This window comes from Aquarana catesbeiana, linkage group LG08 (genome assembly GCF_042186555.1).
Source record: "Aquarana catesbeiana isolate 2022-GZ linkage group LG08, ASM4218655v1, whole genome shotgun sequence".
Taxonomy (NCBI): Eukaryota; Metazoa; Chordata; class Amphibia; order Anura; family Ranidae; genus Aquarana; species Aquarana catesbeiana.
This window is the reverse complement of record NC_133331.1, coordinates 302,574,086-302,587,716: the sequence shown is the minus strand read 5'-3', so window position 1 is coordinate 302,587,716 and position 13,631 is coordinate 302,574,086. Positions and strand designations below refer to the sequence as shown.

General features: G+C 46.8%; 1 protein-coding gene across 3 annotated transcripts in view; it reads right to left on the bottom strand.

The window, feature by feature from the left end:
- Positions 1–13,631, bottom strand: part of LOC141105033 (uncharacterized) — a 39,675-nt gene that overhangs the window by 14,466 nt on the left and 11,578 nt on the right. The window contains exons 1-6 of one of the 3 annotated variants that reach the window (XM_073594826.1): positions 7,049–7,083; positions 6,910–6,969; positions 4,589–4,686; positions 4,326–4,466; positions 4,139–4,213; positions 1,384–1,525 (exon numbers count right to left, since the gene is read on the bottom strand). The exons of 1 other annotated variant lie outside the window; for it this stretch is intronic. In XM_073594826.1, coding sequence (XP_073450927.1) covers positions 1,384–1,525; positions 4,139–4,213; positions 4,326–4,466; positions 4,589–4,686; positions 6,910–6,943 — 490 coding nt within the window. In that variant the 5' untranslated portion in view covers positions 6,944–6,969; positions 7,049–7,083. Of the gene's footprint in view, positions 1–1,383; positions 1,526–4,138; positions 4,214–4,325; positions 4,467–4,588; positions 4,687–6,909; positions 7,084–13,631 lie in introns of those variants that run through there. One more of the 3 variants, XM_073594825.1, reaches the window with a different exon arrangement.

The window sequence follows — 13,631 nt, the reverse complement described above, 5'->3', positions numbered from 1 at the left end:
ATGGTACTTATACAGCCCTGTCAATTTACGCAGTGCTTTACATATACATATACATTGGATAAGCCGTGGGGCACGCAGCACGGTGATCGTTGGTCTGGTGTGTCAGTCTGACACACCACATCTCCGATCTAGGTAAATAGCCTCTGACGTAGGCTCTTTACCATGTGATCATCGGTGTCCAATCACAGTGTAAACAGGAAGAGCCGTTTATCGGCCTTTCCTCCACTCGCACTGACAGACGTGAGTAGAGGAGAGACGATCGGCTGCTCTCCTGACAGGGGGGTCTGCGCTGATTGATTATTAGTGCAGACCCCCTGAGGATGCCCACCCGAATTGTACATTCTATTCCCTAGTTCTCCCCAGTACACTGTAAAATCCCCTCTCTATCAAAGTAACACAGACGGTCACTCTTAAAGAATAGGTTCTTTAGTGCAATGGTTCTCAACCTCAGTCCTCAAGTACCCCCAACGGGCCATGTTTTGGGAACTTCCCTTAGATAAAATAGCTCTTATCAATACCATGTCATTGATATTGTTTTAAAGCATTTGTGCAAAGTAAAGGAAAACCTGTTGGGGTACTTGAGGACTGAGGTTGAGAACCACCGCTTTAGTGAATAAAGTTATATTTACCGTTCTGTCCAGGTTCCATAGAAGTACATTTGAGCGATATACAGAATCACAATTGCATTTCCATTCTCTCTCTAATAACAATGTACCGGATTTGGCTGTGCTGTGCGGCGTTGTTCATAACTTTTATAGCTTAGTTGCATCCCGGTAAATAGCATCAAAAGTCCAGTCCTTGGAACCAGTGCTGGGACAAGGTCATCCAGTGCCCAGGGCAAAGATGCCTAACTGAACCCACTCCCTATTTATGATGTGCAAGTTTAGGGGATCCTACGCCGATCAGTCACTCCCTTGTCTAAATCACCGTCACTATCACTACTCCTATCAGCCTTGTAACAGAAGGAAGGTGCCCCCATCCCTACAGTAAACCATTGCGCTCAGGCACCTCCAGCCCATCGGCCCTGTTTGGAACTCATCCAGGGGTCCCGCTAAGGGAAAACTCCACCACACAGTTCAGTTCAGCTCTCTACAGCGTCCTTACTGATCACCTCCCATACAGGAACAGACCACGAGGTCCGATCCGGTTCAGAATCAGGAAGTGACACATGCAGGGGAAGGAACATCACAGCTCCAAGTGTTAACTCTTACCACACCACACATTAACACTTTGGCAATCAAATATTTTAGCTTTTAGAACCTGCCTATAGGATGATGTGAAGATCTGATAATTATCTAACATTTTTTTTGGACCACTACAATCCTTATACTTAGAAGAAAAATGAGACTTTGACCTGTTTTTTCCACAATGTCTGTTACCTACCTGTGTCAAAAGGTAGAGAAATGTCCTCCTGTTCACTTTTCATAATCATCCCAACCTCCTCCGTGAATGACTGATCACCCCCCACATATGTCTCTACTTCTTCTTCTTTAACCTCAACTTTTATATTAATCTGTTCTTCACCCTACACCAAAAATAATAGAAAACATCTATTAAAGTCAACTCAAGGCAGACACAAATGACACGTCATTCAGTATGTACCCTCCGTGAAGAACACAAAGATGAAGAGGACCCGCGATGGCATGTGTCCGGGCTTAAGACCTACAGAGGAAATTAATGTATATTAAAAAATAAAAATGGGGGTGAAAAATGTAAGGCGCTCAAAGTAGCAAGAAACGGGGATGGGGGGTGTGGGTAACAAAGGCTGCACTTCAGATGTCGAAGTGAAACAAGAATAAATATAAAGATAAAAAAGTACAGCACTTAGAATAGGTTTTGAGGTTGCAGCCTCCCCTTAAAAAACTCCCCCTAGAAGAGCTTTAAACCAAAAAAGAAAAAACAAAATGGGGTCAGTGGCGCTACCTATATCCTGAAGAGTGATCTATCGGGTCTCTAGTTATATGGCTATGTAAGGCAGATTTATTAGATGGGGTATGTAGTAATGAAAATTCACAGTGGTAAGATTATCCGCTGGTACCCTTGCCGTGACCTACTTTTAAGGGTAGGATAGTATAAGATCCACCTGTGTGAGGAAAGGTCTTCTTGTATTAATACATAAGAAGTTGAGTCTGCAGTGCTAAGACTAAATGGTGAGCATAAACCAATCAAGTAAAGTAATATCGGGAGATCTCATCCCCTAAGACAAATATGTATGTTTAAACAGTGAAAAAAGTAAAAGCAGATAAATGTAGTAAAATGGTAAGTCCAAAACTTATATCATAGGTCCAAATCTTAATCATGTGTGAGAAAAATATGAATGCAGTGAGCAATCCACGTGATAATATTAAAAATTATCCAAGCACCAACAAGTGGCAAAGGTGCACCAAAAATTGCACAAAGAGATTTTTTACAAAAAGATATGTACGCAAAAAAGCTCAAAAGAAAAAAACAAAAATCAGCAGTTCCAATGTGAGTATTATTCATGCTTAGCAGATTATTGCAGGTGACTTTAGTGCTCGCAGTTCTTTGCAGGGGACTTGCGTGCTCCCCCTCATAGTAGGTCCCCACTCACCAGATGCTTTAACCCCTGCAGGGGTGATACGCATGTAGATCCACAATCTTATCCAATTTTTCCAGGTCTCAGCGTCTGCAGGCTCTTGGGTGTCCCTTGATCTCCAGGCAGTTGCAAATACACACAGGTGTGCTCCTCATAAAAAAGAGATAGTGGCTCCCATGGTGTAGTACCAAAAAAGTTACGTTTATTAAAAGTTTAAGAACAATATAAAATCAAATCCATACAGCATGGATGTTCCTAGCATGAAACAAACCACTAGCTGGTGGATAGCAAAAGATACCTGAGACGGGGATTTGCAGTGTGCGCTCCAGCTGCGATCCACCCAACAGCTCTAGTTCCCAGAAATGACGTAGTGTGCGTATTTCCACCTTACGCGTTTCATCATGGATGTCTTCTGGGGCCTCAGGCTACGTCCATGACGAAACACGTAAGGCAGAGCCACGCACACTATGTAATTTCTGGGAACTAGAGCCATTGGGTGGATCGCAGCTGGAGCGCACGCTGCAAATCACCGACTCAGGTATCTTTTGCTATCCACCAGCTAGTGGTTTGTTTCATGCTAGGAACATCCATGCTGTATGGAGTTGATTTTATATTGTTCTTAAACTTTTAATAAACGTAACTTTTTTGATACTACACCATGGGAGCCACTATCTCTTTTTTATGAGGAACACACCTGTGTGTATTTGCAACTGCCTGGAGATCAAGGGACACCCAAGAGCCTGCAGACGCTGAGACCTGGAAAAATCGGATAAGATTGTGGATCTACATGCGTATCACCCCTGCAGGGGTTAAAGCAGCTGGTGAGTGGGAACCTATGAGGGGGAGCACTCAAGTTACCTGCAAAGAACTGCGAGCACTAAATTCACCTGCAATAATCTGCTAAGCACGAATAATACTCACATTGGAACTGCTGTTTTTTGTTTTTTGTGCTTTTTTGCGTATATATCTTTTTGTAAAAAATCTCTGCAATTTTTGGTGCACCTTTATATGCCACTTGTTGGCGCTTGGACAATTTTTAATATTATCATGTGGATTGCTCACTGCATATATATTTTTCTCACACATGATTAAGATTTGGACCTACGATATAAGTTTTGGACTTACCATTTTACTACATTTATCTGCTTTTACTTTTTTCACTGTTTAAACATACATATTTGTCTTAGGGGATGAGATCTCCCGATATCACTTTACTTGATTGGTTTATGCTCACCATTTAGTCTAAGCACTGCAGGCTCATCTTCTTATGTATTAATATAAGAAGACCTGTCCTCACACAGGTGGATCTTATACTATCCTACCCTTAAACGTAGGTCACGGCAAGGGTACTAGCGGATAATCTTATCACTGTGAAATTTCATTATTGCATACCCCATCTAATAAATCTGCCTTACATAGCCATATAACTAGAGACCAGATAGATCACTCTTCGGGATAAAGGTAGTGTCACTGGCCCCATTTTGGTTTTTCTTTTTCGAAGTAAAACAAGAGACTACACAGAAGAATGTCATCTCATGGCTTAAAATAAGTATTTAGGTCTAGTTGCCCAGCCCCACCTACCTGATGATGGTGATGGATGGTGTGATCCTCCTGTATGGAATCCCAGGAACACAGAGGAGGGGGAAATCTCTCACCCTAAATCCCAAAGATGAAAGAACAATATATAAATAGAGCAAGAGATTTAATAGAAAAATATCATCTCATAGCTTAGAATACTTTTGTGTTGTAATTGCTCAGTCCCACCTACCTGATGATGGTGAGGGATAGTGTGATCTTCCTGTGTGGAATCCCGGGAATAAAGAGGATCACCCTCTACTATATACTGCTGATCCCCGGACTTCTCTTCTTTTTCTACTTTAACCTCAACTTTGATGTATTTCAGTTCACCCTAAACCCCAAATATGATAAAACAGATTTATAAAAGGAAACAAGAAATAAAACAGAACAATGTTATTTTGAAGCATAGAATTCTACAACGTATTTGAGTTCTAGTTGTTCAGTCCCACCTACCTGATGATGGTGAGGGATGGTGTGATATTCCTGTGTGGAATCCTGGGAATACAGAGGACAGGGACATCTCTCTGGTGGGTTCCCATTACTGGATCTATCTGTAGGAAACACACACACTGACTGAATACATTGTTTCTATGTGTTTATCAGATGATGGGGGATCTAGGTGCATAGCTGCCAACTGTCCCGAATTTCCCGGGACATTCCCGGGACTTGGACTTCATTCCCGGATTTGTGGCGTCCCGGCAAATGTCCCGAAAAATTCGGTTCCGGTTTTTGAAACCGCCGCCGCTGCCGCCGCCGCCGCCGCTAGAGGTCGGCGGCCGGCGGAGACATTGTCTCCGCCGGCCGCCATTTTGTTGGAGTTCAGGAAGACGGCTGGGGGGGGGCTAGACGAAGCTTCTGCGTCACCGCCCACCCCCTGCCCCGCTCCGCCTCGGCCCGCCCCGCTCCGCCTCGGCCCGCCCCGCCTCGGCCCGCTCCGCTCCGCCTCGCCCCGCCTCGCCTCGGCCCGCCCCGCTCCGCCTCGCCCCGCCTACCCCCCGCCCCGCTGCCAGTCTGATATGGAAAGGGGCGGGGGTTCTAGGTGGGGGGTGAGCGCGCGCACCGCTGTGGGACACGATGTGAGTGGGGGGGGGGGGGCACAGGGGACACCTGATGTGAGTGGGGGGGGGGCACTGGGGACACCTGTGATGTGAGGGGGGGGGCACTGGGGACACCTGATGTGAGGGGGGGGCACTGGGGACACCTGATGTGAGTGGGGGACACCTGATGTGAGGGGGGACACCTGATGTGAGTGGGGGGGCACTGGGGACACCTGATGTGAGGGGGGACACCTGATGTGAGTGGGGGGGGCACTGGGGACACCTGATGTGAGTGGGGGGGGCACTGGGGACACCTGATGTGAGTGGGGGGGTGCACTGGGGACACCTGATGTGAGTGGGGGACACCTGATGTGAGGGGGGGACACCTGATGTGAGGGGGGACACCTGATGTGAGTGGGGGGGGCACTGGGGACACCTGATGTGAGTGGGGGGGGGGCACTGGGGACACCTGATGTGAGTGGGGGACACCTGATGTGAGGGGGGGACACCTGATGTGAGTGGGGGGGGCACTGGGGACACCTGATGTGAGGGGGGGACACCTGATGTGAGTGGGGGGGGCACTGGGGACACCTGATGTGAGTGGGGGGGGCACTGGGGACACCTGATGTGAGTGGGGGGGCACTGGGGACACCTGATGTGAGTGGGGGGGCACTGGGGACACCTGATGTGAGGGGGGGGCACTGGGGACACCTGATGTGAGGCGGGGGCACTGGGGACACCTGATGTGAGGGGGAGCTCCGCCGGGGACTCCTGATGTGAGGGGGGGCTCCGCCGGGGACTCCTGATGTGAGGGGGGGCTCCGCCGGGGACTCCTGATGTGAGGGGGGGCTCCGCCGGGGACTCCTGGTGTGAGGGGGGCTCCGCTGGGGACTTCTGATGTGAGGGGGGCTCCGCTGGGGACTTCTGATGTGAGGGGGGCTCCGCTGGGGACTCCTGGTGTGAGGGGGGGCTCCGCCGGGGACACCTGATGTGAGGGGGGCTCCGCCGGGGACTCCTGATGTGAGGGGGGCTCCGCTGGGGACTTCTGATGTGAGGGGGGCTCCGCCGGGGACTCCTGGTGTGAGGGGGGCTCCGCTGGGGGCACCTGATGCAAGGACGGACTCTGCTCGGACATCTGAAGCAAGGACGGACGGCTGGTGGCAGGCGACGTGGCAGGTGACACGCTCAGGGATCCCACTGATTCTGCATTATGGTGAGTTGAATGATTTCATTTTATATTACAATGTAATAATAGAAATAATGCGCTTCAATCATCCTGACACCATAACAACCATGGTGCCGGGATGATTGAAGCATTAACACCAGGTGTTTGGAGTATCTTTATCTGCTGATTGTTAAACTTTCTAGAATACACATATTTTTATTGTGTAGGATCTGGGGCTGCTGTCCCGTCATTTCCCTCTCTCTCCCCCTCTCCCCCCCTCTCCATCCCTCATTCATTTCAGACTCTAACCACACCCTCTAGAGCCACGCCCATTTAAGCCACGCCCACAATTTTGCGTAAACCACGCCCATTGTTCGGCGCGGCGCGCTTCGCGCGCCGCACTTGTCTGTTTTTGATAGGCCACGCCTGCTGGTGAATGCCCCGCCCCCTAATTATTGGACAGCTCCGCCTACAGCCACAAAAGTGTCCCACATTTTTTTTTTACAATGTTGGCAACTATGTAGGTGGACCCTCGGTACTGCTCTCTCCTTTACAATAAAGTCTCCTCTTACCCGGTGATGTGAGGGGCAGCTGATTCTCCATCATGACGTCCTTGTAAAGATCCTTGTGTCCTTATAAATAAATTAATATTATTACTTCCTCTGTTGCCAGTTCCAACACTGTTTTCTTTTTTACTTCCTCACAACTCACCCTTCACCCAGGATGTCCTTTTTGACCCCTAAATCACTTCCTGTTCCATCACTGCCGGTGCATTTATCAATTCCTGTCTGCACCTGACATCACTTCCTCTCCAGCTGTGTTTTCACTTCCTATGTCTGTACAATCACACTATTCATGTCTGTGTGGTCCACTCGATATAATAGAAAAAGATGTCCATCTCTATATTTATTATGTGTCTGTTCTACAATCCAGCAACTCCAGGTGCATAGTTGGATAAATAGCTCAATATTCACAATGTATCTGATTTATAATTCAGAGGCTCTGGATGGACAGTTGGATAAATTGATCTATATTTAGGATGTATCTGGTCTATAAACCAGAGGCTCTGGATGGACAGTTGGATAAATTGATCTATATTTAGGATGTATCTGGTCTATAAACCAGAGGCTCTGGATGGACAGTTGGATAAATGGCTCTATATTTGGGATGTATCCGATCTATAAACCAGAGGCTGTGGATGGACAGTTGGATAAATGGTTCTACATTTGGATGTATCTGGTCTATAAACCAGAGGCTCTGGCCGGACAGATTTTCTGGTCTTTAACCCCTTCATGCCTAAGCCTTTTCTGACATTTGTTGCTTACAAGTTAAAATCAGTATGTTTTGCTTGAAAATGACTTATAAACCCCAAATAGTATATATACAGTGTCTTGCAAAAGTATTCACCCCCTTGGCTTTTTACCTATTTTGTTACATTACAGCCTTTAGTTCAATGTTTTTTTAAATCTGAATTATAGTGATGGATCAGAACACAATAGTCTAAGTTAGTGAAGTAAAATTCATACCAGACCCTTAGCCGAGCAAGCAGCCATGCAGGCCAGGAAAGGGGGGGTGAGCGAGCGCTCTTCCCCCTTCTGAACCATACCAGGCTGCTTGCTCTCAGCATGGGAAGGGTGCTTTGGCCTCATCCCCACAACCCTTGCCCAGTGGTTGTGGGTGTCTCTGGTTTCTCCCATTCACCAAAAAGTAAAAACGACAGGAGACAGTTTTGGACTATTCCTTTATTAAAAAATAAAATAAAAAAAGTGTCCCACGATATCCATCCATCTGCAATCACAGCGCTGACGGACTGGAAAAATAGAAAAAATAAAAAAGCTCTGCCTTAATGACAGATGTTATATAGGCAAGGGTGGGTACACCCGGTGACGTAAACGTTTGACCCCATCCCCTTCTGATGTCATGTGACACCATGTGATGTCAAAGGGGGCGGGGTCACCCGTTTACATCAAAGGTTGGCCCCGCCCTTGCCTATATAACAGCTGTCACAGCCAAGAGACAGCAGTCGCTGGGAGGCCTCCCATCGAGGCAAAGCTTTTTTTGTTTCTAATTTTTGGGTCCGTCGGTGCCGTGATTGAAGATGGATGGACATCGCAGGACACTTTTTTATTTTATTTTTTAATAAAGGAATTGTCCAAAACTGTCTCCTGTCGTTTTTACTTTTTTGGTAAATGGTACCCCTACCCATTAACATGGGGGGCAGAATCTGGGAGCCCCCTTATTAAAGGGGTTTCCAGATTCCGATAAACCCCCCGCCTGCAGACCCCCACAACTTTCCTGGCCTGCCATGGCTGCCTGCTCGGATAAGGGTCTGGTATGGGTTTTTGGGGGGACCCCCACGCCATTTTTTTTTACATTTTGGTGTTGGTACCCTTAAAATCCATACCAGACCCTTTGGGTCTAGTATGGACTGGGGGAGCGCACGCCACTTTTTTCAATTGTTTTTTATCTATATTGCCGGGAGCCGGCAATACATTACAGCCGCAAGCAATTTTAAATGACATGTTTTCCTTTAGAAATGTCATTTTGCTGCGGTACTGTAATAAACATTGAAAAGATACGCTACTTTACAAGCAGACTAAGGGGACCCCCAGGTACGATATTTAAAGAAATATTTCATTTTTATTGTTTAAGCATTATTAAAATCACTGCTCCTTAAAAAACAATCGTTTTTAAAACTTTTTTTGCATTGATACATGTCCTCTAGGGCAGTATCCGGGTCCCCATACATTTTTATGACAATAACTTGTATATAAACCTTTAAAATGAGCACTTTTGATTTTTCATGTTCGTGTCCCATAGACTTTTATGGTGTTTGGATGGTTGCACACATTTTTTGCCTGTTCGCATGTTCTGGTGCGATCGTTGCAATATTTTATATCACACTGTAGAAATACACTTTCATGAATTAAAAAAAAATCAAAACAGTAAAGTTAGCCCAATTTTTTTGTATAATGTGAAAGATGATGTCTGGTGTTTGCTAGACAACCCAAAGAGGAAGCTACCTCTGACCTCACCTGCTCAACTCTGAGCTTTCTGAAAGGAGTACATGTGGAGGCTGTGAACTACAAGTCCCAGCGAGCCAAACCACTGCCTGAACAGTGCCAGCACCTGCCTAACGAAGGTATGTACAGTCATTTATACTGCCAGTGACCTTTGCCAGTAATACACAGTCATTTATACTGTACCATACAATCCCAGCACCACGGGAACCCACCTCCTTAGGAGATTTACAGCCTATATGGGGGGTCTTCTGAATCGGGAGAGGCAGAACCCGACAGGATGGATGGATGGATGGAGAAGAGAAAATAAATAAATAAATAAATAGAGATAAACTTTAAAAGGCGTCCGGAGCGAAGACGAAAAAAGAACACTGGTGTGGGCAGACAGCCGCCCTTTTATGGGCTAGAAAAGAGGTGGTCCTGGAGGGGTCAGAGGGGGCGGAGCTGACCCATAGTAGGCTGTCATGGGGAGGTCCAGGAAAAATAGATACCCAACATGACATGCTTTAAAATTGCACACACTCGTGGAATGGCAACAAACTACGGTACTTAAAAATCTCCATAGGCGATTAAAAATTTCTACCTCATGTGTGTACATTTGCGGGCATAACTTACGCATGCGCTCGCTTCTGCGTGCGAGCACAGAGGGATGGGGCACTTACATTTTTAATTATTTTTATTTTTTTAATTTTTACACTGTTTCCTTAATTTTTTTTTCTGATCACTTTTATTGCTGCCACAAGGAATGTAAACATCTCTTGTTACAGTAATAGGCAGTGACAGGTCCCCTTTATGGAGGGATCTGGGGATCTATAAGACCCTCTTAAAATCCCTCCTTTGCACTTAAAAGCATTCAAAACGTCAAATTTGGCAGTTCTGAATACTGTCATATTTTAAAAATTTGCCGCATTTAAGTCTTCTGTAAACCGAAAGTGATGTCATGACATTGCTTCTGGGTTACTAGATCCAAGATCCGATCGAAGCCGATTCCGTTTTCGTTCGGGTCTCCGGCCAGCCAGCAGATGTGCAGGGTGGTTGCTCGGGAAAGCCCGGCGAGCCGTGGAAGATGGCAGGAGGGGGGGCATCCCCTCCTGCTGCTTGTGATAACACCCAAGCGGCTTTTAGCCACATACTCTAAAAAACGGCACCGGCAGGCCCGGATTTACTCCCTTTGCCACTCCAAGGCCGGGTCCTTCAATGCCGCCCCCCCCCACACACACTCTCCACCATTCGCGTCCTTTATCGATGACTGCTACAATAGATCAATTAAAAACATATCTCCACACGCGAGAACACGGAAAATAACTGGCTTTAATTGACTCTCATAACTTGTCTCTTCTCCACACATTACGAGTCACGTCACTGGTCACAGTCTCAGAGACCCCCGCTCCCGGGCGCACAGTCAGCGCAGAGGAGGGTAATGTCACTGTGCCCTCAAACGCTGCCACTGTGTCCATCAAACGCTGCCACTGTGCCATCAAACGCTGCCACTGTGCCCTCAAATGCTGCCACTGTGCCAAACGCTGCCACTGTGCCCATTCAACGCTGCCACTGTGCCCTCAAACACTGCCACTGTGCCATCAAAAGCTGCCACTGTGCCATCAAATGCTTCCACTGTGCCCATTAAACGCTGCCACTGTGCCCATCAAATGCCCATCAAATGCAGCCAGTGTGCCCATTAAATTTTAAAACTTTCTACTTTTCCAGTTCTACACATGGGGTGCGGGAGCCAGGGGAGGAGAAAGAAGACCTACCTTGTCTTCCTGGCCAGCTCAGCTCCGAATCTGATCAATTCCTCCACACTGCTGCTGCTAGTTTCACTTGACCCCACTCCACTCCACGCCATGGTCAGACTCCTCCTACCGAGGCCTCTGTTCCTCCGATCACGCTTGCTTGCAGACAGCATGGCGAAGGGGCAGGGCCAGAGTGTCAGTGGAGCTCAAGGCCCCGCCCACCCGCGGCCCACTCCCTGATCAAATAAAAAGCAGCACTGGCACTGCGTGTGCGTGCTGCTCATGCCGGCTGTCTGATGACTGTCTGTGAGAGACAGTGGGCATTTTTAGCGCCGATTTGCGGGCAGCGTATGCAGCGCCGCCCCTGCACCACTGCCCGAGGCCTGGCCTCGGTGGCCTTGTGGGAAATCCAGCCCTGGGCTCAGGCACCTGCTGAGCAGGAGGTCCAGCTGTACTGTCTTATTGCAGACACCAATCCTCTTCTGCCTCCCCTTGCAGCTTCTCCTCCTCTTTCTCCCTCTGGCTGCATTATAGGGGGATTGGTTCTAGCACACAGGGCCGCTGATGGGGGAACCACCGATCCTCTTGTAGGGGGCCCGATCACACAGGTGGGCCCACACAGAGAGGGGGATTAGTGATGGACGACAATTGCAGAACTCTTCCTCCAGCAGCTGAAAGCTGGTCTCTCCCCCTCCCCCTGCTGCCAGGTTTTATCTGCAGAGAAATTGACAGTTGTCCCTCACTAATCCCCCTCCCAGTGCGCTGGCTCTAATGTTAGCTCTGCTCCTGAGTTTGTTATCTCTGTAACTTTTTTTCTTTCCCTCTGTCTCTCTGATCCCAGAGCCCAGCCTGTAGATTTTTTTCCTCTCATCTTAATTTTTATTTATTAACTCAGTTTTCTTTTAGATTTCGCTGGAATTCTGTGAGTTATGTTGTATTTGTGTCTGCTAATAATTTTATTGTATTTTTAGTGAAATATAGCTTTAATATTTTCTTGGTGGGGCCCAGTCAGGTAATCTGTACAGGGCCCTGCGATTTCTATCAGCAGCCCTGCTAGCACATACTTTGCACCTCTTTCATCTGCTGTCCGGTCCCCCCATGTGTCCCTTACCCCCACAGTGCTTCCGGCTTCTCTCCTCTCAAGCCTGCAGCTGCTGCGGGATGAAGAGTGGTGGAAGGGGTCAGTAAATATGTAATTTACTGGCCCCTTTCATTCCTGAATGAACACAGTGAGCGATCAGTATCAATCACTCCTGTGCCCATTCATTGCTCAAGCATAGTAAACTGTGCTTACTATGCTTCAGTTTGGGAATGAGCAGGAAGCCTTGGAGCACTTCTTATTCCTTCATCTGTGCAGCTGTGGCTACAGACAAAGGGACTGATAATTCCATGTCCCCAGTCACTTCCAGCCTGATGAAGGGAGCCCTGTCAGGTAGGCTGTATGGGGCCCTGTGATTTCTAAAAGCAGCCCTGGGGGTTATGATAAGGTCTGCTACTGCACTTGGGTGCCAGATAGTGAAAAGGAGGAAAGTGATGGAGAAACACAACATCGGTGAGGCAGGTAGTAAACACGTGCTGTAGACTGCACTATGGTGCAAATGTGTTGACTTGACTCATTCTTGGAAAAACTAGAAAACACTTTCTTATTTTTAGCTGCAATCTACCTGTTCTCTCGTAGAAAAAGCAGCTTTGCGAAAAAGGAAGAACAACTCCTGAGGAAAATGAGATTATCTAATAAGCTGATTTCTACTTTGCTGAATAGCAGAAAGGAGGTGACAAGAGCCATCTACTTCAAACTTGGAAATGCTACAACTCTTGGTGTACATCTAAGGGTTTTCACCCGGTTGATGAGCTTTCCATCCTTGAAAAATGGTCAAAAGTAAGGTGCTAACATGTGCTCACTAGTAAATGGGAAAAAAAGAATTAAATAAACCAAAAAAAGTCCATTTAATCATATAAAAGAGTCATTCAAAAGAAATCCAATGACTGTGATGAAAGTATTGGTGCGCTATAAATCAACTTCTTCTCATAGTGCTCTACCAACCATGTGTGTAGAATGCGCACTCACCAACCATCCATGTAAAAGCAGCCTTTAGATTATATCAACTCCTGCATCTCCAACAATGGACTGGGACTAAGAGATCTTGTAGTGGCACAAAAGGGTTCACCAACCCTTGACTAGCTGAAGGACAAGAGGTCTATGGGTAACAATATCAGATCCACGGGGAAGAAAATCCTTGATGCTGCTCTTGGTGTAAATCTAAGGGTTTTTGCCCACTTGCTGAGGTTTCCATCCTTGATTTTTTTCATGAGAGAATAGAGAAAGGATTGGCAGGCAGCACTCTTCATGTAGTAGCCAAATAGAGCTTTATTTTGGTGGTATTTGCTTACCTCTGCGGTTTTTATTTTTTGCACTATAAACAAAAGAAGAGCGACAATTTGGAAAAAAACACAATATCTTTTACTTTTTGCTATAATAAATATCCCACATTTTTTTTCAAAAAAAAAATTTTTTCCTCAGTTTAGGCTGATATGTATTCT